The following is a 26,806-nucleotide window of genomic DNA, read 5'->3' on the forward strand; positions in this document are numbered from 1 at the left end:
AGCACACCCTCGTGTTGTCTGTAATAGTGTTGTCCCGGTACTGAAGTTTTAAAACCATCTATTTCCCGCTGAGTTAACATTGAAGCGCCGCTGAGCGCAGATGACTCGACTGATCTTCACGGCTGCTTCGCGTTCCAGTCTCCTTGTATCTGTGTTTGCACTCAGTTTACTGCCCTTCACCCAGTGCAAACACAGATACACGGAGACGCGAGCGCGAAGCAGCCATGAAGATCAGTCGAGTCATCAAGCAGATCGCTTGGCTCGTCTGTGTTTGTACTCGGTAAACAGCGGAGGGTGAACTGATGACCTTCTCGGCCAATCACAGCCATTTCTGTTGATCACGTGAACACAATGGCAAATCAGCGCTGTTTTAAGAAAGCCATCAACAGTGCTTTAAATGTTAGTGGGAAATTGATGTGTTTTCTTTTATTCAGTGAAAGAATTTTTTATATAGTGAAAGAATAAGTTCATTAACTCGAGTTTGATAAATGGCGTCTAAAACGTGTGTTTGGGAAAGAAAACGTGAGCTAACTAGTGTCATTTCCCTTAACTTAGCTGAAAATGAGCTCTGATATCCCTTTTTATTTTCACCATTCATTCAGAACGGACCTTCGGGTCACTGAAGGCGGTGAAATTATAAATTTGTGTCTCTTTCTCTTCACTGATAAGATTATACAGCAAGCTACACAACGTTCCTATGTAACTCCCAACGATACTTCCGGGTTTCTTCCCACCGCAGCCTCGATTTCGCTTTTAAAAATGGCGGCCGCGTGAAATCAGTCTATTGGCAACATCCTCAACCTTCCCTAAGGTCCTGTTTCCTGTTAAGTAAGTAAGTGTTTTTGATAATTCCTGTTCCCTGTGAATTTTTTGGAGAGTGCACACATGAAAATGATGTTGCAAGCCTGTGAATTGTCACATGAAAAAGCAAATCCACACACGTACAAAAATGTATTTATTTTAATTCAGATATGCTATTAATCAACTATTAAGATATGCATAAGTCGAAGTGTCGTTTAAACCCTTTCATAAGCAAACAAGAATTTAAAAGATATTTTTTCTATGGATCTGCAGGAACCCTGGACACTACATATGGACAATGTAGTGTCTCGTAAAAAACAGCAGAACCAATTTTTGGATGCTTTAAATCGGTGCAGTTCTTTAACTACTCAATGCGCTTGCACTACTTCCAACAACAGAAAATGGATATAGAATGTTTGCATTAGGGGGCGACATGGTGGCTCAGTGGTTAGCACTGTCACCTCACAGCAAGAAGATCACTAGTCCTAGTCCGGGCTTGGTCAGTTGGCGTTTCTATGTGGAGAAACTCTCCATTTTTACATGGGTTTCCTCCGGGTCCTCTGGTTCCCCCCCTCAAAGATATGCGCTCTGGGTGAATTGAATAATCTAAATTAGCCGTAGTGTATGTGAGTGAATGAGAGTGTATGGATGTTTCCCAGTACTGGGTTGCAGCTGGAAGGGCATTCACTATGTAAAACCCTGCAAAAGACCCCTCCATCAAACTCATTAAGTTTGCAGACGACACTACTGTTATCGGCCTCATCCAGAACGGTGACGAGTCTGCATACAGACAGGAGGTGGAGCGGCTGGCGTTATGGTGCAGATACAACAACCTGGAGCTGAACACGCTCAAAACAGTGGAGATGATAGTGGACTTCAGGAGAAACCCCCCTGCACTCCCCCCACTCACCATCATGAACAGCACTGTGGCTGCAGTAGAGTCATTCAGGTTCCTGGGCACCACCATCTCTCAGGATCTGAAGTGGGACACTCATATAGACTCTATTGTGAAGAAAGCCCAGCAGAGACTGTACTTCCTTCGTCAGCTGAGGAAGTTCAACCTGCCACAGGAGCTGCTCGTACAGTTCTACTCAGCTGTCATCCAATCCATCCTCTGCACTTCAATCACCGTCTGGTTCGGCTCAGCTGCCAAAACTGACCTCCGTAGACTACAGCGAATAGTCCGGACTGCTGAACGAATCACTGGCACAACCCTTCCTACACTTCAAGAACTGTACTCTTCCAGAGTGAGTAAAAGGGCTCGCAAAATCACTCTGGACGCCTCACACCCAGCACACTACCTGTTCGAACTGTTACCGTCTGGTCGGCGCTTCAGAGCACCGAGCACAAAAACAGCCAGACACAGGAAAAGTTTCTTTCCTCAGGCTGTCTACCTTATGAACAGTTAAATATTCCCCTACTGTGCAATAAATGTGTGCAATACTTTCTCATACGCACTTGTACACAGCACCTTATATCAATATACAATGCAATACTTTCTACATTCGCACTTGTACACAGCACCTTATAACCTGTATATTTATAACAATCTGTACATACAACTCAACATCCAGGTTTCTTCACTAACCGCATCTGTTTAATGTTCATCATTTTTTATTATTATTATTTTATTTTTTCAGATTTATTTTGTGTTGTCACATGTCACTTTATGTACACTGGAAGCTTCTGTAGCCAAAACAAATTCCTTGTGTGTGTGAAGCACACTTGGCAATAAAACCGATTCTGATTCTGATTCTGATTCTGATTCTGAAACATATGCTGGATAAGTTGGTGGTTCATTCCGCTGTGGTGACCCCAAATTAATAAAGGAATTAAGCCAAAAATGAATGAATGTTTGCATCAACTAAGTGAATTGAGAACAAGTTGCTGTGATGTGTACTTTGGGTTTGAGCGACTTGTATCAGTCTGTGTACCAATTTATATAAAATGTCAGTAATCAAAACTGCCTAATATTCCACGAATATTAATTTGATAGTATTAAGAAAAGCCAGCAATGTGTCAGGGAAAACAGGTCATAAACACTCTCTGCTTAAGAACTCCAGTGCCACACTGAGCACTGAAAAAAAAACTAGATCAATACAGAATGGAAACTTCTCATCTTCTTGCCTCGAGCCCTATTGACAAAGCTGGAGAGGAACCTAGCATAATAGCGGCATAAATCAAAAAGAAAGTAAGTAAAGCTTTCCCATAGCGAGATTAATCTCACTTTGCTCTCGGTGTTAAATTATGCATCTCGCAGAATTATGGCGTGTAGGTTATGAAGTTCCCATTTCGATGCAGAAGTCCACCTACGCCGTCCGCTTTTTAAACTCCCTACATGATGATGTCATGAGTCAGCGCTTTTCATTCGCCGCATAAAAAGAGAATGATTTGCACATATTGTCTGACGCTTCACCTGGCCTGTTCATAAAACTCTGAAAAGACATCACTGTCCCTAATATTGCCTGCCATCCATCACTGTCTGGAGTCCATACGCACATTAATGAGTTCTCTGAAGCAATTCCCTGCTTTAATTCAGTCTCTGGCAAACCATTTCAAGGAGGAAAACATCATTTATGCCACTAGGTCTGTTTTGTTATGGATGGAAAACAACAACCTGGACTTGTTTTCTATGAGGCTTAAAATTAGAAACACGAAGTTAGATGATGTTAACACAGTCAGCAGCACAGACTTCGAAATTGATGTTACACATATTCAGACCTCAGCAGGCTTCTTCCCTTAGCAACAAGGGAAACTTGGTTTTTATGGATATGTGCCCTTAACAGGACAGGAGAGAGAGATAGAGAAAGGGACAATGCTGTGTGGGCGATGCAAACACGATCCCAGCTGGCTCTCATTAACTTACCGACCAATCTATATGTATACAGTATATAATGACAGCAGGGATAGGGAGTAAGCAAGTGCGGCATTCACTGAAACACAAATGATTTCAGAAGCTTTACAATGACTGACATACTAGTTTCAGCTTGAATTTTAATGCTAGAAAAGTACTTTCTCTGACAGCCTTTATTTTTTTCTTTTTGCAGATGTGGCTTCACTTTTTGCTTTGTTGATGTCTCTTTCAAGCTTCACCCGATTCTTTTTTTCTTCTCTGCTGGCATGTGAAAGGTGCCACCAGTCTCGTGGGACTCATTACCTGACGAATACGGGTAAAGAAATTATTCTGTGAATCCGTGAAAAGGTGGTTGTTCAGCGCCCCAAATATCTTTGCCTTTCAAGTGTGAAAATAGCATTGGCTCAAGTGAAAGGAAAAGCTCAATTTTTTATTGGCTCATGACCCACTGTTGCAGCACCAATAGAGAATCGTTATTGCTGAGCACCTCACAAATTGGCCTTGCAGTTATTCCAATTAAAATGAATTCTCTAGATATATTTTAGGCATAATTGGTATTGTGAAATATTTTTACTCATACTGTCACATCCTCGGCTCGTTCCTGCAATCTAAACCACCGCTCTCCCTCACACCAAACACCACATCTGTGAACCCTTACCTGATTACTGATCACCTACACCTGCACCCGCAATCACCACTCACCATAAATACTCACCTCACGTATTCAGTCAGTGGCTGGAATCAAATACGTATGGTCCTCTTCGTCTTCTCTACTGAACTCCCCTGTGCTCATCTGTGGATGTTCTTCTTCTCTGTCTCCTGCGAATACAGTTGCATCTATTTAAGGTAGGTGACTATTCTTATATTGGCGTTTAACCAGAGTACTGAGCTAACCCTTCCTACTGTTTGTGTGTGAGATCGTTCACCCTCTACAACGCCGTTCACCTGCTTCACCTATTGTTGTTATTACTACATTTGAATAAACGCCCTTAAAGTCTTTCCTTCCTTGTGTGGACATGACACATACTTTCTATTACACAAACTTATGTTTTTTTTTTTACACAAGCACATACTACATTAACTAATTCTAAGTAATAAGTAAAATAATGATAAATGTGAATAAACTGGCAGTTTTTATTTCCTGGAAGATAAATTGAGATCTTCAGTATACACTTTAAACTCAGGCCTCTATTACACTCACTTTCTTAAAGGCTGATTTATACTTCTGCATCAAGCACATGCAAAAAATGGAACTACATGTGGCAACGATGCGTAGTGCAAGCTCTGTGATTAGTTGGCTTGGTATCGCTGAGGAGTGTGGGCGGTGCTGAGAGCTGCGAGCCCGATGGAGTGATTGATTACAAGTGATGAGTCCTGTGAAGGAGCTCCATATTTTGTTTTGTGTTTACCTTATGATTAAAGTTTTTGCACGTCCACCGGTTCCCGCCTCTGAATGAGCGAGTTGAGCTATTTGTACAGAAAGGCAGCGTTCATAAAAAACAAAACACCTGCGATGAAACTCGACACAGAGGAGGATAAAAACCTACTGCCAGCTAGCGTTTCAGGGGTGCTATACACAATAACATAATAATTTCATGAAAACACACAACAAACCACTATTATTTTATAACAGCTAGACCTTAACTTTAAAATGTAACATTTTGATGTAATAAGCTGCTTGTAATAACCTGTTTGGTAAATTTTGATTGGACGAATTTAGAATTTAGATCGGCCCATCGGTCAGTCGGTCAGTCAGTCAGTCAATCAGTCAACAGCAGCCTCTGGTGGATTTACGTGACAACAGCAGTTGTGAATGGCACTCGCGAGAGAAATCTGAGATCTGAAAAAGCATACACAGCAGCCTCTGGGTGAATTAGTGAAAACAAAACCTGCAAAAAAAATGTAGCTCCTGGGACATATTTGGCGCTCTCCAGAAATGTATATAATGGTACATAATCAGAATGAACCTGGGTTAACTAGCTCAGTGCTTTTCTGTTAAGAAGTTTTAGCATATCTTCTTAAAATGTAAAAACTGCGCGTAAACTGTCATCACGGAAATTGAATCAAATTATGATTATCGAGCCACTAAAGAATTTTGTTATATTTTGGACTCTTCTGTGATAGTAAAAGAGAATGTGTGCAAATCTTTTCACCGCAGTAAATAAAGGATCCAGGAATTATCTAGAGAACTCTGCTTATCCCCAAGGTGCCTTTACTTCTGCCACCTATTTTGAGAAACTGCTGCTGACGTTGTGTGGTGCCATAAATTCAAATCCCATTGATTTGAAGAAGTGGTTGCTACATTTTATGTGGCTCCCTGACTGTCCGTTAGCCTTGCGACTGAGGCTGCTGACTTCATTCTTTGGTCACTGTGAAGCTGCAATGTGCTACTGAATCAAAGCAATGAATGTTGGTGCCTTTTCACCGCAGACACTTCACTTCATGGTCACTGACTTTTTGCTTTTTGTACAGCATTTTATTTTTACTGTTGCTATGCAACAAACTCTAGGTAACAAGAATTATTTTGTCGAACAGGCCATTAAACGGCACGGATGGTAAGGAATTTCCAAATGACCTTTCTTTCCAAGTAATTAAACCAAATAGAAAAAAAAAACAGCACAATGGATGAGCTGGTAGACAGGTCATATATATATATATATATATATATATATATATATATATATATATATATATATATATATATATATATATATATATATATATATATATATGTATATATATATATATATATATATATATATATATATATATATGTGTGTATATATGTATGTATGTGTATATGTCTCACAGCCAGCCTAGACTTCATTTTAATGACATCTTTTCACTTAGACTGGCTTGGACCGGTTCTTTATACAAGGACTAGAGCCAGATGATATGTTAGCATGTCACTGCACCACAGGCAATTTATGATATGGCATAGCTGTGTGTATGTGTACACAATGACCATATCTCTGTCCCTTGAGACCATGTCCACACCCATTCCCTGACCCACAGTGACCCTTTAATCAATTTAGGTCCATTTCCTGATGCCAGCGGCCCTAAGTGATTGAGTTATTATACTGAGTGCTAGTTAGAAAAAATGAGACGGGGAAAAGAAACAAAAAGAGAGTCCACCAGAGAGGGAGAAACGGCATATAAACCAGTTGCTATTTCCATGGTCACGCATTGCTGACATTTTGCTAATTGCTGTGTGCAATCGAAAACACATATACTGTAAGAATGTTTCCCTCTTCCATCAGGCTACTATTCTGGATTTAATTCTGAAGCAAACCATTAAGCTTTATTAAAACCATGAGCATTATTAATAGCCTGCAGATCTAATAGCTGCAATTTTCTACAAGCGATTGTTTAAATGGCTAACAATACCCTTAAGTATGTGTTCTTACACAAACACACACTCGAGGGGGTTGTTAAAGCACTCGTGTGAGCACTGTTACGTACAAATGGGATGAGAAAGAACAGTGGTGTCAGAAATCTTTCCTGCACTGCTGGTATATAGTGAGGGATAATCTGATCCGTCCCTCAGTAAGCATTTCTTATAGAGAGCACACTTCTCAGCAGAAGCCCCAACAAAGCCTATTGCTTGTTCAGAGTCTCATGGGTACATTTTTATGCTTTGACCTGCAACCTGATGCTTATGTGTCAAGATTTCACTGTCTTAAGTGTTCCTGAATGCTGTCATTATTTGCTCACAATTATGTTGTTCCAAATCTGTCTGACTTTGTTTTATAGTATATACAGTTAGATCCATAAATATTTGGACATCGACACAATTCTAACATTTTTGGCTCTATACACCAACACTATGCATTTGAAATGAAATGAACAAGATGTGCTTAACTGCAGACTGTCAGCTGTAATTTGAGGGTATTTACTTTCAAATTAGGTGAGCGGTGTAGGAAGTAAAACAGTTTGCATATGTGCCTCCCACTTGTTAAGGGTCCAAAAGTAATTGGACAATTGGCTTCTCAGCTGTTCCAAGACCAGGTGTGTTATTCCCTCATTATCTCAATTACAATGAACAGATAAAAGGTCCAGAGTTCATTTCAAGTGTACTATTTGCATTTGGAATCTGTTACTGTCAACTCTCAAGATGAGATCCAAAGAGCTGTCACTATCAAGCAAGCCATCATTAGGCTGAAAAAACAAAACAAACCCATAAGAGAGATAGCAAAACATTAGACGTGGCCAAAACAACTGTTTGGAACATTCTTAAGAAGAAAGAACGTACCAGTGAGCTCAGCAACACCAAAAGACCCGGAAGACCACAGAAAAAAACTGTGGTGGACGACCAAAGAATTCTTTCCCTGGTGAAGAAAACACCCTTTACAACAGTTTGCCAGATCAAAAAGACTCTCTGGGAGGTAGGTGTATGTGTGTCAGAGTCAACAATCAAGAGAAGACTACACCAGAGTGAATGCAGAGGGTTCACCACAAGATGTAAACCATTTGGTAAGCCTCAAAAACAGAAAAGCCAGAATAGAGTTATAAAAAAGCCTTCGCCATGCTTTAACAACATCCTATAGACCGATGAGGTCAAGATCAACTTGTACCAGAGTGATGGGAAGAGAAGAGTATGGAGAAGGAAAGGAACTGCTTGTGATCCTAAGCAGTGAAGCTTGGTGGTAGTAGTGACATGGCGTGGGCATGTATGGCTGTCAATGGAACTGGTTCTCTAGTAATAATTGATCATGTGACTGCTGACAAAAGCAGCAGGATGAATTCTGAAGTGTTTTGTGCAATATGTTCTGCTCATATTAAGCCAAATGCTTCAGAACTTAATGGACAGTGCTTCACAGTGCAGATGGAGAATGACCCAAAGCATACTGCAATAGCAACCAAAGAGTTTTTGAAGGGAAAGAAGTGGAATGTTAAGCAATGGCCAAGTCAATTACCTGACCCGAATTCGATTGCGCAGGCATTTCACTTGCTGAAGACAAAACTAAAGTGGAAATGCCCCAAGAACAAGCAGGAACTGAAGACAGTAGCTGTAGAGGCCTAGCAAAGCACCACCAGGAATGAAACCCAGCGCCTGGTGATGTCTATGCATTCCAGACTTCAGGCTGTAATTTACTAAATAGGATTTGCAACCAAATATTAAAAAGTGAAAGTTTGATTTATGATTATTATTCTGTTTAATTACTTTTGGACCCTTAAAAAGTGGGAGGCACATATGCAAACTGTTGTAATTCCTACAGCGTTCGCCTGATTTGGATGTAAATAAGCGCACATTAAAGCTGACAGTCTGCAGTTAAGCACATCTTGTTCGTTTAATTTCAAATTCATTGTGTTGATTGTATAGACACAAAAATGTTAGAATTGTGTCAACGTCCAAATATTTATAGACCTAACGGTATATCTTACACCATATACGTTTTAGATGCCATTAGGTGTTTTATTCATTTTTGTTTACATTTTTTTTAAAAATACATATTTTGTTTTCTAGATAACAAGATAATATGACATGACTTTTTAAAAGTATTCAAATGTGTCCACCCCAATATTAAAATTTACTGAACATTTGCTCACCCTAGGGTGGTTCCAAACCTTTTGAGTAATATTTATTTATTTATTTATTCATTCACTTATTTTTTTTATTTATTTTTCCTGTTGAACACACAGGAAGATATTTGCAGAATGTTGGAAACCACTAGACACTAACATCCATACAGCAGAAATAAATTATAGCATTATTCAAAATATCTTCTCATTTGGCTGAACTATTCCTTAAACAACTCAACTGTAACCTCATACAACTGTTAGCTGATTTAACATTAGCCTGTTTCAGGTTAATTGTGTTTTCTCATTTCTGACAGCTTGTGTTTGAACTTAAATGGTTTTACGTGCCTTTTGCTGCATTCTGCAGTGGTTTTTTCAGGTCATTACGTGTTATGATGTGCGACTCTAATGGGGTTAGTTGCTACTGGGAAGGAGAAACATAGAGCAGTCATTTCCCATGAGACCCCTCCAGTATACGGCCACACTGATGAGAGGTGGAGAGAGAAAAAGAGAGAGAGACATCTGCTCACACTTTTCCCACATCCCATCTGCATTAAAGCACAGATATTCTCTAAATAAACTAAGAAAAAAATTGGTTCAAACCTCCCTGGTGTGCATTGACGTTACCTCTGTAGTTGCAAAGCTGTTTATCGTGTGTATTTTCATGTAAATGGGAATGCAAATGTATAGATTTGACTGCTTCAAAGGCATTGAAATAAATCTCCATCTCTCCTGACTGAAGAGGGGCTTTTATACAATGACTGACGATTAAGTCAACTGTCAGATAGTCTGCCAAGAAAAGCTCAGCCAAAAAAAGCCTTTTTCTTTTCCAATATGACTCCATGACAAAAAAAGTGGATTTGTCAAGTTTGTTGCACGCTACTATGACAGGAAGTAAGTTTCATAAAGAAACACATATAACCGCACTTGTAAAGCATGCTGTGTATTCACAACAACATATGCACTGGAAAAATTCACAAACTCCCATAATATTGTGGTAATACTTGAAGGGAGTGATCATAAGACTAAAACCATTATAAGTTATAAATAAAAGGAGATTTTATGAATGTATTTTATTTTATTACGTTTTTTTTAAGGGGGGCACGGTGGCGTAGTGGATAGTGCTGTCGCCTCACAGCAAGAAGGTCATTGGTTTGAGCCTCAGCTGGGTCATTTGGGATTTCTGTGTGGAGTTTGCATGTTCTCCCCATGTTTGTGTGGGTTTTCTCCGGGTGCTCCAGTTTAACATTTTAACGTCATAATGTGACGTCCATACAACGTCAAAGTGTAACATCAGTAGACAGTTTGGTTGATTTTTATGTTGTTGAATTAACTAACTAAAGTCTAATGTCATCTTAACGTCATAATGTGATGTACATACAACGTCAAAGTGTAACATCAGTAGACGATGATCTTTGGTTGGTTTAAATTTGTGACATTAACCAACCAAAATCCAACATCATCTTAACGTCATATTGTGACATCTATACTGTACAACGTCAAAGTGTAACATCAGTAGACGGTGATCTTTGGTTGGTTTAAATTTGTGGCATTAACTAACCAAAATCCTACATCATATCAACGTCATAATGTGACGTCCATACAACATCAAAGTATAACATCAGACGTTGATTTTTAGGTTGTGGAATTAACTAACCAAAGTCCAATGTCATCTTAACGTCATAATGTGACGTCCATACAACATCAAATTGTAACATCAGTAGACGGTGATCTTTGGTTGATTTTTATGTTGTAGAAGTAACTAACTAAAGTCCAACATCATTTTTAACATCATAATGTGACGTCCATACAACGTCAAAATATAACATCAGTAAACGTTAATTTATTTATTTATTTTTTCTTGATTTTACGTTGTGGAATTAACTAACCAAAGTCCAACATCATCTTGACATCATAATGTGACGTCCATACAACGTCAAGGTGTAACATCAGTAGACTGTGACCTTTGGTTGGTTATATGTTGTGGAATTAACCAACTATAGTTCAAAGTTTGACATTGGGTTCTGATGTCAACCCAATTGTCATTTCCAACCAAAATCCAACGCCCTAAGGACGTTGGGGTACAACGTCAATCTGACTTCATGTTGATGTCTTGTGCCTGCAGGGTATCAACTTCGATATAAAAGATCCTGGGAGTACGTAAGCAAGTATTTTTTTTTAATGTATTTTATTTTTGCTTATGACATGATCTTTCATTAAGAGATATTCGCTCCGTTATGTCATTTTTAATGCAAAGGTGACATTGTTTGAGATGTCTTTGTTTTGCCATCTTGACAGAAAACAATACATCATAACATTTTGACATTACCAAGACAACATAATGCGTCATAAATCAGTCATAAACATGAGTGTCATGTTGTGTCATGAATTTTATAACACTGTTATGATATTTTACCAGACCTCCACTACGGTAATCCATATTGAGTTAGTCATTAAAATGTAATTAAATGTTATAACAGTCATACAATTATTTGATAGTACTGACAATTTTAGTGTTTAGTGCCTTTTGCCAATTTTGTTTGTAACAGATTTATAACAAGTTACGTTGTCAGGTCATCATAACACATACGAGTTGTGATGGATTTGTGCGTCAAGTTGTCCTAATAAAGACATCTCAAGCAATGCCAACTTTGCATTTACATTGACATAACTGATAGGGCTGTGCGATTTAGGGAAAATATTTCATTGTGAAAAATTTTTCGATTTGATTTTGTAGTCAAGCTTCAGCTCAATATTCTGTATTGTAGCTTCTTACTGCTAAAATGCAGTGAGTGTTAGTTTAAAAAAGGAGCTGAAAAGATATTAACTAACCTCAACTTCTGTTTTTGTTAATAATATGCTGAAATTAAACACTCATTTTTCTTAGAGCAAACAGTAGTGATTTATGGCGTTAGCTATCTCTTGGTGCCTTCGTGATGTTTTGTCATATGGTGTAACAGCTGCAAACAACTTTGAAATTGTACTTTGCTGTTGCTAGCTACTAGATTGAGTGTCACTAGCAATACTTTTAGTTGACTTTTTAGCAAGACACTCCTCATATAGCCACCTGTGGTGTTTATTTAGGTGCTGGTTGTATTTTCTCTTGCTGTGGCAACAACTCTGCGACAGCTCTTACAAATGACCCGTTTTTGTTTGGTGTCTGTGACTTTGAAACAAATATTCCAATATTGCAGACATACTGTTTTTCTTTGATATGAATTTGTTTATTAATGCTTCTGAAGTGACCCACTTGTCCATGCTATTCATGTTTGTTTGCTTTATTGTGGGTTTCCGCAGAGTTCCGCAGAGTTCCGCAGAGTGATTGCTCAATTCTGATTGGGCAGAACGAAAGTGGATAGTAAGACCGTCACACACACAGAAGGCAGTCAAGCAATTGCTCTGGGTGGAAGAAATGATAAAATACATATAAGTTTCAAATTGCAGCCTCTTAATTTAGCTAATTGCAACATTTCAAATCGCGATTCGATTTCGATTAATCCCACAGCCCTAATAACTGAGCAAATACACTTAATGACAGTTTCTATAAGCATGCATAAAATCTAATTTATATTCATGTCATTTGTCATGTCATATTTATAAATTTGTCATGACAGTCTTATGAAAACCCCCTTCAAGTAAAATGTTACTGATATGGTTCACACAAACCAGACTCAATGTCAGAATGATACGTTTTCATACATTTTCATCCATATAAATGACATTTGTTGACTCAAGGTAATAAATCAAATAAATATTCAGAATCATAATTTAGTTAAGTCAATTTAGATGATATCACACTTGTTACACCGTGTAGATCACAGTATAGCAAAGCCATTATTTATAATGTTATAAGAACTGGCAAAAGTTGGATTCAACTCAAGACTTCAACAAGACCTTCATCGTCATCAAGAGACAAAAGCGAAGGAGCGTTGGTTGGGCTGGTGCCACTTCTGAAATTTATAGAGCCGTAAAGTCTGGCTTGGTGCTTGGAGTAAGCAAATGCTTGTCTCCTGATCATCTCCCCTTTATACATGGAGATCATCAACAGGGTTGACAGTACCACACCTCCGAGCGTGAGGAGGCACAATCCTGCAATCACACACCTGTCCAGGTGAGCACCCACTCGGGCATTATCTCTCTCCAAACGTTCCATCTCCCGAGCAGAAACGGTGTCGGGATTGACTTTGACATCCCGTGGGACTGTATAGGAAATGACAACCAAGGAAATCCCAGTAACTAAAAAGGTTACAGCTCCTATAAATCCATAATCCACTGACTTTTCCGTTGAATCCACCATGAAATCGTCAACCGACAGCAGAGAGCATTCTGGGGCAACCTCTTGGAGATCTTTGGATGAATTCCAACTGAGTTTGTCATAGTTGGTCTCCTCAGCTAACAACTGGCAGTCTTTATGGTTGGTAATGTCAGCCACACCAGGAAAAGCAGTTTCAAACTGCTCGTCGTAACATACCTCGACTTCTTCATCAAATCCCCATTCATTGAGTTTGCAGAGTCGTCCAACTGGCAGAGTCGCTGTCCATGGTTCTGAAAGCCTGTTCGCCTCATTAACATTCTCCTCCAGATACGCCTGGCAGCACTCTTCATTGGAAACAGTCCTTTCATCTACACACACTGAGTGATGACTTTGCTGGTGCTTTAGAGACCAGTCAAGGTGATCAGTCTGGACACTGTCTTGACCACAGAAGAGGACTTTCAGATCAGCCATTTTCACTTTTGTTCAGATATCATTGCATGCTGCCAATAGCATCCCTGCTCCATGAAGACAAAAACAAGAAGGTATTTATAAGCAATATATGAGCAATTCCAGCGTTATGGATGTGACATTTGCAGTAAAAACTTAAAACATAAATTCACATAAAAAGTATATGTTAACAATATTTTGAAACATCTGTTTATATTTTTCAAAACCACTAACCACAGAGTTATAGGAGCAGAAAAATATCAACCTGTAAACAATTTTTATATTTTAAATGAGGAAAATAAACATGTATTATGGATGGGACAAAAAAAAATTGCGAGTTTGCAGTATACAACATACTTTGTAGCAATTCTGTGAATTTAACTGCACAACCCAAATAATATAACGCTAATCAAAAAGATAAGAGTTACTACAGAACAAAATGATTTTATTTTATTTGACATTTTTTTGCATTTATGAGGAAAAAGATTCATTGTGAATGTGACGTCTCTCAGTTATGGATGTGACAGATGTGAAATTCCCACTTGTGTGATTTTTGGTAAATCAAATATAATAGTTTGAAAACATTGACAGACATTTTAAGTGTTTTTAAAGCACTGTAAAATACTTGCTTACACACACACAAAAAAAAAATGCAGAAACGGATTCGATATTTTGGATTCGGATTCTATATTTTTTTTCATGTCAAGGTTGATATTTGCATGGAATTGCTCGTGTGTGTGTGTGTGTGTGTGTGTATGTATGTATGTATGTATGTATGTGTGTGTGTGTATGTATGTATATGTATATATATATATATATATATATATATATATATATATATATATATATATATATATATATATATATATATATATATATATATATACACACACACACACACACACACACACACACACACACACACACACACACACACACACGAGCAATTCCATGCAAATATCAAATGTGTGTGTTACTATATGGTTTAACATATAGTAAATTACAGTATATTTTCATTTTGGGTTAAGCTTACACTTTAAATAATTTGTCAAAAATAATCATTATATTCACGCTCAGTGCATATAATTTAACCTTCAATTTGTCAATTCGTAACATTTGACATGCCAATAAAGCAATTTATTGAATTGAGAGAGAGAGAGAGAGAGAGAGAGAGAGAGAGAGAGAGAGAGAGAGAGAGAGAGAGAGAGAGAGAGAGAGAGATGTCATTGTACTATAGGACAAATATAAGACAATGTATTCACTATATTTAACGGAATTTCTATAATGCATTTGTTTCTTAAGACATATTTATCCACAAAATTTAAAGGTCCATTGTTAAAATGTCTTAATCAATTCCGCCTATAAAGTACATACTGTTATTGTTGTACAATAGCATAAACACACTCATTTGTAAGTTAAACTAGCCTCCTTTAAAGCAAGCAAATAATTGATGGTAAGTTTTAAAGAGAAAAAGACGTTTTAAGGTACGTGGCATTTCCGTGATATTTTTTCATAATTACCGTAAAGTTATCGTCAACATTTACAATTTAAACAATACATTTTTTAAGAATGTTGAATACTTACGTTTGATATTTAGAACTAGCATAAATCCTGTTCACAACCGAAATCTTTGTTGAGGTGTTTAAAGTGTGTTTAATTCAGTCAGCAATACCATTAATTCCGTCCGAAGAGGTTTAAAGCAGCGCGTAAAGCAGTACTGTAAATGGAATCTTGAAGCGCTTCCTGATTTCCAGTGTTAAAAAGTAGTCGGATTGACAAGCAGGGTGAAAAAAAGATGGTGTGTGTCTCAAATCTCATCTCTTACGCAGTCTTTGGTGTCACTGTAAACTCATAGAAAAAAATGCATCGCCTGCCTTCTCCACGCAGCGTCTCTGGCATTCCTGCAGGGCTCGCGCTCCGTTAATTAAGGGAAGCGCGCGTCCTGTTCCACCCTCGCGCCGCGCTCAGGTCGCGCGAATCTCTAAAAGAAGCCGCACAGTTGAGGAGAGAGAGAGAGAGAGAGAGAGAGAGAGAGAGAAAGAGAGAGAAAGAGAGAGAGAGAGAGAGAGAGAGAGAGAGAGAGAGAGAGAGAGAGAGAGAGAGAGAGAGAGAGAGAGAGAGAGCTTTACTAGCGTCGAGGGAGGAATGAAGTCTGAGCAAACACTTTCATGCTGTTCTCCTCTTGAGGTTCATTTGTGTGACGCACCCTATACAGATTGCATGCCCAAGCTGTGTCCCAAATTAATTATCCTAGAAAACGAACATCATTTAAACATCCTTGAAAATACATTTTTAGAAAAGATACGAAGACGCTTGAAATGAATAAATTAATCTTTTATAGCTTTTATTCAGGACCATAATACACTTTAATAACATACCATGAAACATTAAAAGTTAGTAGCCTATAACTGACATAATAAACACAGGTGTAGATCTGATTTTTAGTAAATTCAAACATGTAAGTGTATTGATCAAATATTTGTGTATAAAGGAGATTACGGCAACTTGTTGAAAGTTGAAAGTTGATGCAATGATATATCTAGAGGTTTTGAGTCCATATAAAAATGGAAATAAAGGCTGTTTAACACAGATGTACAGCTGAAGACCGAATTATTAACCCCCCTAAATTATTAGCCCCCCTGTTTATTCTTTTCCCCAATTTCTGTTTAACTGAGAGAAGATTTTTTTCCAACACATTTCTAAATATAATAGTTTTCTTTGCCATGATGACAGTACATAATACTTTAACTAGGCAGGTTAGGGTAATTAGGCAAGTTATTGTATAATGATGGTTTGCTCTGTAGACTATCGAAAATAAAGTGGCTAATAATTTTGACCTTAAAATGGTTATTAAAAAATTAAAAACCACTTTTATTCTAGACAAAATAAAACAAATAAGACTTTCTCCAAAAAAAACTATTATCAGACATACTGTGAAAATTTCCTTGCTCTGTTAAACATCCTTTGGGAAATATTTGAAAAAGAAAAACATTTAAAGGGGGCTAATAATTCTGCTGGTGATAAAAGCATGACAAACAAGTTTCTCGAAGTCTTCACTGGAAACAAAGCATCTAATTCTTGCAATGTTTTTGAGTTGATAGTATGCTGATTTAATTACTGCCTTGACATGACTATTGAATCAGAATCAGAATCAGTTTTATTGCCAAGTGTGCTTCACACACACTAGGAATTTGTTTTGGCTACAGAAGCTTCCAGTGTACATAAAGTGACAAGTGACAACACAAAATAAATATGGAAAAAAATAAAATAAAAATAAAAATGATAAACATTAAACAGATGCGGTTAGTAATAGTAATTGAAATTCAGATCTGACTCCAGAATCACATCAAGATTCTTGACCCTATTTTTTGTTGTTTGACCCTTAGAACCAAGATACACATTTACCTTGAGAACCTCATCTCTGCTCCCAAATGCAAAGACGTCAGTTTTCTCTTTAAAAGAAGAAAGTTTTGGCATATCAAGCTGTTCATTTATTAGTAAAAAAAAAAAATAATTATATAACGTTGTATATAGTAATGTACCTGTACACACAATTTGTATATTTGCATTCACTACTTACTTCTATTTTTAAAATATATTTATTATCTGTTTTTTTGTCCTGTCTCTGTAATTCTGTTGCACTGTAGAAGCTCTGTCACGAAAACAAATTCCTCGTATGTGTGAACATACCTGGCAATAAAGCTTTCTGATATATATATATATATATATATATATATATATATATATATATATATATATATATATATATATACTGCCTGTCAGTTAATTTTATTATGTTGTTATTATGACACATAATATTAATTTTCAATATTTTAATAAGCTTTGTAAATGAAAACCTTATAACAAATAAATAAATAAATATAGTAGGAAGGAAAGTCAAAGACAAACAGTTGAATATAGCAATACAGTCATATTAAAACAGCATTTTACCACAGCATTATGGGGACTCTCAATCTCAATTAAATTGAGATTAAAATGCAATACTGTACATTTTATTTAAAAACTGTACATAAATGAGAGCTGAGCACAGACTAATGCTGCTGTACTGTCCACAGCCATACTTTTTTTTTCTGAAGCCCCATGACGAGCCTCTTGCGCTTCACTGGCATGATGGCAACCAACGTAGCGTATGTTTAGGTGGCCATAGGTCATGATTACAGTGCGCCTCGCTGCTTTTTCAGTGAAAGCTCAACATTTACTAATGTGGCATTCTGCCGGCGCACTGAATTAAACGAGACTGGTGACATCAGCTGGTTAAAACACACAGAAGACGTTGCTATGCTCCAGAGGCTGGAACATTATTAGAGCGTAAACTGTGAAATTGACATTTATGAGAATTTGCCCCCTGTGTGTTCAGATCTTACTGTCTCTCTGTACCACAGGCTACACGTTTTATTAAGATGACTTGAGAAAGGAGCAGCAAGCGCACACAGACGTCTCCATAAACGACAGCTAAGATGGCCTCCATTTGAAATCAACCAAGGGAGATGCAATGCTCACTGTTTAGTCAACAAAGCGTGAACATTATAGAACAGCCGGTTCACACATGCTGTTTTGCAGACACATGTATGTCTCATGTTTTCTACTGTCCCTACTGAAAAAAAACAGCTTAAACCAGCCTAGGCTGGTTTGCTGGTTTTAGCTGGTTAAACAGGCTGGTTTTAGAGGGGTTTTGGCCACTTCCAGGCTGGTTTCCACCCATTTCCAGCCTGGTTTTAGCTGGTCAGGCTGGGACATGACCAGCTAAAACCAGCTTGACCAGCCTAGCCAAGCCTAGGCTGATCCAGCTGGTTTTAGCTGGTCATTTTCCAGCCTGACCAGCTAAGATAAAAAGCATTTGACTTGCTCCAGGTGACATCACTTCTTTTGGCGGTAAACTTTGGAAGGCACTGAGGCATGTCATTTTTCTTCTCTCATTAATTTGTATGTTATATATTTATATATTATTATAAATATTTAAAATACACCAATAATAGATTATGTACTGTATACATCAACTCTGTAGACATCTAAGTGAATTTTACATTCACTTTTTGAAAACTGTAATATGTAAAACTGTAACATAAAATTTTGTTTTAGACATGTCCTTGGGTATCTTGTTTGAGGTTAGCGTCGTGACCTAAAGCACAAAATGGTGGAAACTATTATTGTCAACCAAGTAAATGTTTAAAAAGATCAATTCACAACAGAATTAAATGTTTACTGTTTCATTTAAGAATTATGCATTGTGTTACATTAATAATGAATTCAGTTGACTGTAAATTATACATTTGTTGTATGTCATTACAGTTTAATAAAAAATGATCGGAAAATGTTTGAAATCAACCTGCAATTCTGGAATGAGTCACTTTAATTTCCAAAAGACACATAAAAGCTTACATTAAAGAGATCAATTGAGAATTCTGTCTTTATTTGCTCAAACCTTCACTTGCCCCAAACCTGTTTGAGAAGCTGTTACCATTGACTTTCACATTATTTGATTTACATATAAATGTCGATGGTTACCAGTGGTGTGAAGTAACAAATTACAAATACTCAAATTAATTTAATTCAGTAGTTTTTTTCTCAGGAATTGTAATTTACTAAGTAGTTTTAATACTTTTACTTTCCTTTTTGGACATTTTTAGTGCTGTGTCGGTACTTTTACTCCACTACTTTCCTTCAACCTGCAGTCACTACTTTTTTTTCTTGTCTATGGGGATTGGCTGAAGTAGAATTATCAGTCCAATCAAATTACACATAAAAATGCATCATTCTAAACTACCTCAAGACATGGGTGCTTCCTTTTAAAACCATTTTGAAGCATTACAAATATCCATGAACATGTCCAAATCGTTACATGACCCAGGGATTGTTTAGACCAGGGGTTCCAAACTCTGTTCTGGAGGACCAGTGTCCTAGAAATTTTAGCTCAAACCCTAATCAAACACACCTGAACCAGCTAATCAAGCTCTTCCTAGATATATAAACTTTCTGGCAGGGTGTGTTGAAGCAAGTGGGAGCTAAACTCAGCAGGACACCGGCCCTCCAGGACAGAGTTTCAACACGCCTGGATTAGACTGTATGTCACTGATGAGTAGATGATGGATGTTTACTGTATGATGACTGAATAATTGATGATTATACAATCACTAAACGCACTACAGAATGTTACGTTTTCACACACATGCACAAATTACATGTAAACGCATCAGCCTTTCACAGCATAATACTCAATACTCACTACTCACTACTCTTGAGTACTTTTAAAAGGGCTACGTTTTACTCTTACTTTGAGTAATATTTACAACAGATACTTTAACTCTACTTTCACTACATTTTTGGGCAAGTACTTACATACTTGAGTATGATTTTTCAGTACTCTTTACACCACTGATGGTTACAGGTTTCTAACATGTTTTAAAATGAAACCCATTAAGGTTTGGAACCACTTTACAGTAAGAAAATAGTGAGTTAAGTCTCCATTTTTGTGTGAACTATCTCTTTATTAACATAATACTTTATGCAGCAATTCAGTTTATAAAGAAAAGATTCAAATCAACTGATCAATCATTATAAGTAATGGACAAAATATCTTGAAATTATTAGAGACGTTATTGGACAAAATCAACAACAACAATGCAAGGAAAATTGCAAACAATCCAGCACATATTCATTTTCAATATACCCCGGTGCATGCTGGGAAGGTGGCCAATAGGGCTGAACTGCAAAATATTCATTTCATTGTGAATTCATAACAGAAAAGCAGCATCAGAACCCACTTGTGTTCCACAAAGTTTGTGAGGAAACCAAGAAAACCTATTTTGGGGATATGTTTTTGATTATGTGTTTGATCTAAGCGTAATAATTTCACAGAACATTGACAAAAAACATGTTGTGCCATCTGCGCGCGGTATGAAACATGGGATTGTCTTTCAGAATGTGAAACTTATCATCCTGCTTGACACTTTTTAACCAGACAGAGAATTTTCTATCCAGCAGCAACTGTCAGCTACATCTATTTGAGAACCTAAACCTAAAGATTGCTTGAAACTTGTAAGAGTAAGATGTGACACTTTATTTCCCTCTGCGTTGTGTGTTTTGTTTATCTGCTGGTGTCTGATGTGGCATTTCTGCTGATGGATGTTTTCTGTAGGAGCACACGGCTAAGAATAGCAATGGAGGGAAGGCAGGAGACATTTAAATCTCTGGTCCCTCTATTCTTAAGGGACAGACACACAAAAATGACCTTTGGTCTTTGGAAAGTTTTGACAACCAGATTCAGTATCTCTTTTGTTCACAATTGAAAGATACACACTAGAGGTTTGTAGAAATGTAATGTGGGTATGCCCTGAATTTTTGGTTTCTAGAAAATATCTGTGGATAAAAAAAAATAATCAGTTAATTCTTAAAGGAAAATAGGCTCATTTTCAACTCCCTTAAATTAAATAGATTTCTAGGTCTGGCGGGAGCACTTTTAGCTTAGCTTAGCATAAATCATTGACTAGAATTACACCATTAGCATCTTCCTTAAAAATAGTTAAAGAGTTTCCTCTAAAAGGGTTAGTTTTCCTATTTAAAATTCAACTGTTCTGTAGTTAAATCATGTACTATTTGAAACAAAATTTAAAATTGTTATATTTTAGGGTGATGGGACTATAGGAACTATACTTTCATTCCGGCATAATAATCAAGAAACTTTGCTGCCGTATCATGGCTACAGCAGGCACACTGATATTATGCAATATCTAAAAATCAGCTAACTTCTGTATATTCTGGTTCAAATAGGTATGGTTCAGGATCTGCACCAAAGAATATGTGTTCTGAATTGTCTCTTACAAATGTCTCCATGATGGAAAGGTAAATTACAGGGGGCATTGACCCCCTATTTAATGCTTGATCGCACCTCAAAGGTTTTAAAACAACTTGTGATTGCACCTTTAAATAATAAAAAACTGTTACACTTATCTGTGTATTAAATAATAATATTAATGATGATGATAATAATAATAGTAAGTTAATATAATTATACATATGACCATCCCTGTAATGGTTTATCATACCATTGTCAATGCATTATCATGCCCAGCAGACTATGCAGAAAAATATTCAGTCAACTATTTGAATCCAGTAGATCTAGTGGATCTCGATAGATGATGTGTTCAACAAACACGTTTTCTTCGAAAATAGTTTGTAGCAAAGTTCCTTGTTTATTACTCCTGAAAGTGATGTTCCAAAATTGGCTTAGAAAAAGCAACTTCACTTTTCAACTGTCTTACGATGTAAAAACAAAAGAGTTAAGCTTTAAATTGGAAATTGATCATAACCCCTTAGCCATTTTTGAGTGAGATGCTAATGGTCTAATCCAGGGGTGCCCAAACTTGGTCCTGGAGGGCCAGTGTCTTGCATATAGTTTAACTCCAACTTGCCTTAACACACCTGCCTGGAAGTTTCTAGTGCACTTAGGTAGAGCTCGATTAACTGGTTCAGGTGTGTTTAATTGTAGTTGAAGCTAAAATCTGCAGGACACCGGCCCTTTAGGACTGAGTTTGGCACCCCTGGTCTAATCGGATTCAATGATTTATGTCAAGCTGAGCTAAAAGTGCTCCTGCCAGATCCGGAGAATGCTAAATGGATTTAAACATGGAAAAGCTCAAATGTTTATCTCCAGGGGACTTGCTAAATGAGCCTATTTTCCAAAAACAGTTGCCCTTTTCTTGTTGTTTTCCTTTTATTTATGTGTTGCATTACGGGACCCTGATTTCTGCTCTGACAGCTGTTGATGTAAAACATTTATTTGTTGACATTGTTATGAAATGATTTCCAGTGTCTGGTGTCTGGTCTGGAAAAAATACTAATTTCAATACTAATTTGAACACTGAACTAACAGAATTACATAACTACTAATGCCAATAGTAGTGATTCTGACTGTTTGCAGGGATTGGGACTGTTCATTCTAGACTGTACCAAGATGTCTACCATTTTTTTTTCTCTTAGTTCATAATAACATTTGCAGTTTTAGAAGGAAGATTTGTATAACTGTTGTAGGGTTGTGCCTTTTTTTACTGTAGAGAAAATCCTGTATTAGAAAGTAAAAAATGGATTGAAGCTGAATATTTCTGTCGATTATGTGAATTTTGCGTGAGCTAATTGCTAACTGTGAAAAAATCTGTAAATTTGCAGTTTTCTGTATTTTGTGATTTGTGTTTTTATTTTCTCTCTCTGTTTATTTATGCTTTTGAATTTCATTATGGGATCTTGTTCTTTTTTCCAACAACTTTTAACTTTGAAAGGTTAGAAAAAAGTGACTTTTAATAACATTTTTAAAGATTAAAGTGATATATTGTCTGGGTTGGTGTTATTACGCCACAAAAATCTTGTACTAAACTGCCAGTACATTTTCTGTTATTTATTTCTCTATAAATTATTTTTTATACATTTTATTATTTCAAACTATACTAAAATGTCAATAAAAGACAGTTTGTTAAACTGTAGAGTTGAATTTTCAACATCAGAAGTTGACAGAGCACAGATAAAGGTCCCAAAATGCAATTCACAACAGAAAACACTTGTGAATCACAAAATACGGAAACTTAATTAACAGATATTTTTACAGTTTAATTACAGCGATCCTAAGCAATCACCACTTAAATCTATCTCCATGAATAAATGGAATGGTTATGTTAGTATAGGTAATAAAAAACATCAGGACATGAAACTGAAATTCTAATAAAGGCAAACATGCATTAACTAAGCGACACCCGACGAGCCGGCAGTTCTAGCTGTAATTTACAAAACAAACCTTAAGTAGATCAATATTCCATTAAATTCTAAAATGATGTAAACAAGAAGATACAGTAAATAACATGCAGTTTACAATAGCAATGGTCTATGTGATTGTCATGGCCTCTCGAAGCAGATATTCTAAAACAGCTCATTTAAATAAAATGTTAGAATTAAATGCACAAACACGTCAGTGGACAGTTATATTGGTTTTATTTTAACATTTTTTGAATACACTGCCAAATTTAATAATCAAAATTACTACCTTGGTAGGTCAAGTGTTTATTGCAAATTAAATTGTAACACTGTTTTACTGTAGAAATATATTACGTCGAAATATTATGCTAAGGAGAAATATAGTGCTAAATATACATATATTAAGTGTATTTATATAGTACACTGAATGTGTGATAACTTACTGACACTGTTAAAAATATCCATTCATTACCAGTGTTCCAGTATTTGTGATTCACAGATGTTTTCTGTTTATTTATGCAGGGAGTCAAGAGTTGGAGGATGGCAGTGTAGTAAACAGGTGGTGAGCGGGGTGGATGCGCGCCTTGATGATACTGCAGGCCTTCTTCAAGCAGCATGTCTGTTAAAAGTCCTGTAGGGTTGGAGTTTATGTCCAGTGATAATCTCAGCTGATCTCATCACCTTTTGTAGAGATCAGTTGTTGTAATACACTGAACATTTGCTGTTTGTTCAAACTACAAATATAAATGAGTTGAAACAAAACAATTCTTGAGTTTTTTGTAACAATTGTTTTATGTTCAGTCCACATACATTTTTAAAAACTAATAACTTAATTTCTGCATGTTGTCTCAACACAAACTGATTGTGTGAAATCTGGCATTACAGTGTGTACACTAATGGAGCTGGTCAGTTTTATAAAGAGCTTGGTTAATAATCCCAACAATAACAGGCTACTAACAAGAATCTATTCTTCTGTCATCTTTAATTATTCATTCGTTCATTCATTTTCTTTTCAGCTTAGTCCCTTTATTAATCGGGGCTTGCCACAGTGGAATGAAACACAAACTTATCTAGCATACCTGTATGTTTTTACGCAGCGGATGCCCTTCCAGCCGCAACCCAACACCGGGAATCAATCAATCAATCATTTTCTTGTCCAAAATACATTGTCACAATAGACCCTTTTCACATTTCCGGGTTTATCGGTAGCAGAAGTCATCATTGCGTTCTGAAAATGTACCTCTATTTACATTTCCGGAGACCGCCAAATACGCCTCAGGAGGTATGGTTTTTCTGCAGTTTTTGTTTTCACAAATGCACCAGAGGCCGCTGTGCACGCTTTTTGAGATATTTCTCTCACGAGTGCCATTCGCGCCTACTGTTCTCACAAAAATCCACCAGAGGCCACTGTCGACTGACTGTTTGACTGACTGAATGACTGACCCACCCTCCCCTTTCTCTAAACCAAACCAATCACATTTTAAAAAGCACAGATTGAAAAATGCGACAATGGTGTTATCAAGACTTTCAGAAAAAGAGAAAAAATTGTGTGAGATTGATGACGAGGACGAGGAGAGAATAACGTCAAATTTACTCTCAGCCCCATAGACGCTGCATTAGAAACACCTCACATAAGCGGTAATTTGTTTATTTGTAATTTGACACAAGGATGTTATATTACATTCATAAATGCATATTAATGTTCATATGTTTGTTTAAAATCAAAACATTAAAAACTTTTAAGGATTTAAGATTATGATGACCGTTAAACGCTTCATAACAGTCTTGTGAAAAGGGTCCATATAGTTTTTTTTTAAGAACATTGACTTAAAATTGTAAGGCAACTTGCTGCAGAGATTTTGAGTTGACTCAAATTTTAACCCAAGCACTGCACTTAACTCGATTTAAGTTGAGTCCACTTAAAAAGCTCTGCAGTAAAGTCAAATTCTTTTCTTTTCTTTTACATTTTTTTTTAACAGTGAATAGACTGCTTTTATAACAAATGCACAAAATAGTAATAAAACAAACAAGTTCTTGGAGTTTCTTACCCTCACAGGAACGGAAGTTACTTTTAGCAAGTCTTTTAGGGCAAGATTTAGGGCATATACTTCAAATTATCAAGAACAAGTAGCACCATAACAGGAGAAATACCTGCACAATAGTTTCTAACATTTTCTTTTAAAAATCAGCATGTTAAAGTAAAATGATACATGGGCTCGCAGTTCGTTTAAAGTTTCATTTTAGGCAGAATAAAGTACAGTGCAACCATTTTGATGGATCACATTAAATTATCCATCCACAAACAAACTGAAAGTGTCTTCGTCTATTCAGATGCTCAAGCTATGATTATGTGTGTTCCCAGTTCAGCAATATCAACTTTTACTCGAGCTAGTGGAACAAGCAATAATAAATCATCAAATGCATTTTTTTGTTGCTTGGGTGTGCAAAGACCTCGTTTATAGGCGGCAGAGTGGTTCTTATTTTACTTTACAAGCCCTCAGGGTTTCCCTCGGAAAGGAAACGAGTTGAACCAGAGAGTGCTGTTAATGTCTGGCTTTGAGTCATGACACTGACTCTAGAAGACCATGCAGCCACTGGGTCTCTGCTTTTGGCTTTACTTATTCTTCCTGGAAATGGCCTTTAAAAGAGCCCTTAACTCCAAGACCCACTTTATACACTTGGACTGGTTTTACAACCCAGCCCGACAGCTGCTGAATTATAGGAACATTTCCAACTTTGATGAGAAGCAACAATGTAATGAGAATATAAATTTGGAATAAGAAATCATGCTAGTATGGGATTTGGAGTTGAATTGTTTAATAGAATTATAGACAGAATTGTTTTAATAAAAAAGTTGAATATTTCGTCTGGACCTTTAACATTAAAACATGAACAAATAAAGGGTCTGACTCTAAATATTGTTGACTCTAAAAACAAACTGCTATAAAGATTCCTTATTTGTGAATTATATAACTGAATAAATGTAAACAAAGATCATTGATGGGCAAAATATCTTTGTATTTAAAATTATATAAGCTGTACATTTATGGTTTAACGTCACTGCTGGTAAGAGCATGTTTTTGTGAATTATAAGTATTATGTAAGTTAAATTTAACAAGATTTTGTGTAATTTCACTGCAAAAAAATAAGAATTAAAGCAAGTAATGCCA

The 26,806-nt window shown here is 36.7% G+C and overlaps 1 protein-coding gene across 1 annotated transcript; it reads right to left on the bottom strand.

The window, feature by feature from the left end:
- Positions 1-13,013: 13,013 nt before the first annotated feature.
- Positions 13,014-15,745, bottom strand: LOC130247174 (transmembrane protein 74). Its single transcript, XM_056480380.1, has 2 exons — positions 15,462-15,745; positions 13,014-13,945 (listed from the first exon to the last, which is right to left on the bottom strand). Exon 2 carries the CDS (start codon positions 13,899-13,901, stop codon positions 13,047-13,049), a length of 855 nt encoding a protein of 284 aa, XP_056336355.1. The 5' UTR covers positions 13,902-13,945; positions 15,462-15,745; the 3' UTR covers positions 13,014-13,046.
- Between the last annotated feature and the right edge of the window lie 11,061 nt (positions 15,746-26,806).

This window comes from Danio aesculapii, chromosome 19, assembly GCF_903798145.1.
Source record: "Danio aesculapii chromosome 19, fDanAes4.1, whole genome shotgun sequence".
In the NCBI taxonomy this organism is placed as follows: Eukaryota; Metazoa; Chordata; class Actinopteri; order Cypriniformes; family Danionidae; genus Danio; species Danio aesculapii.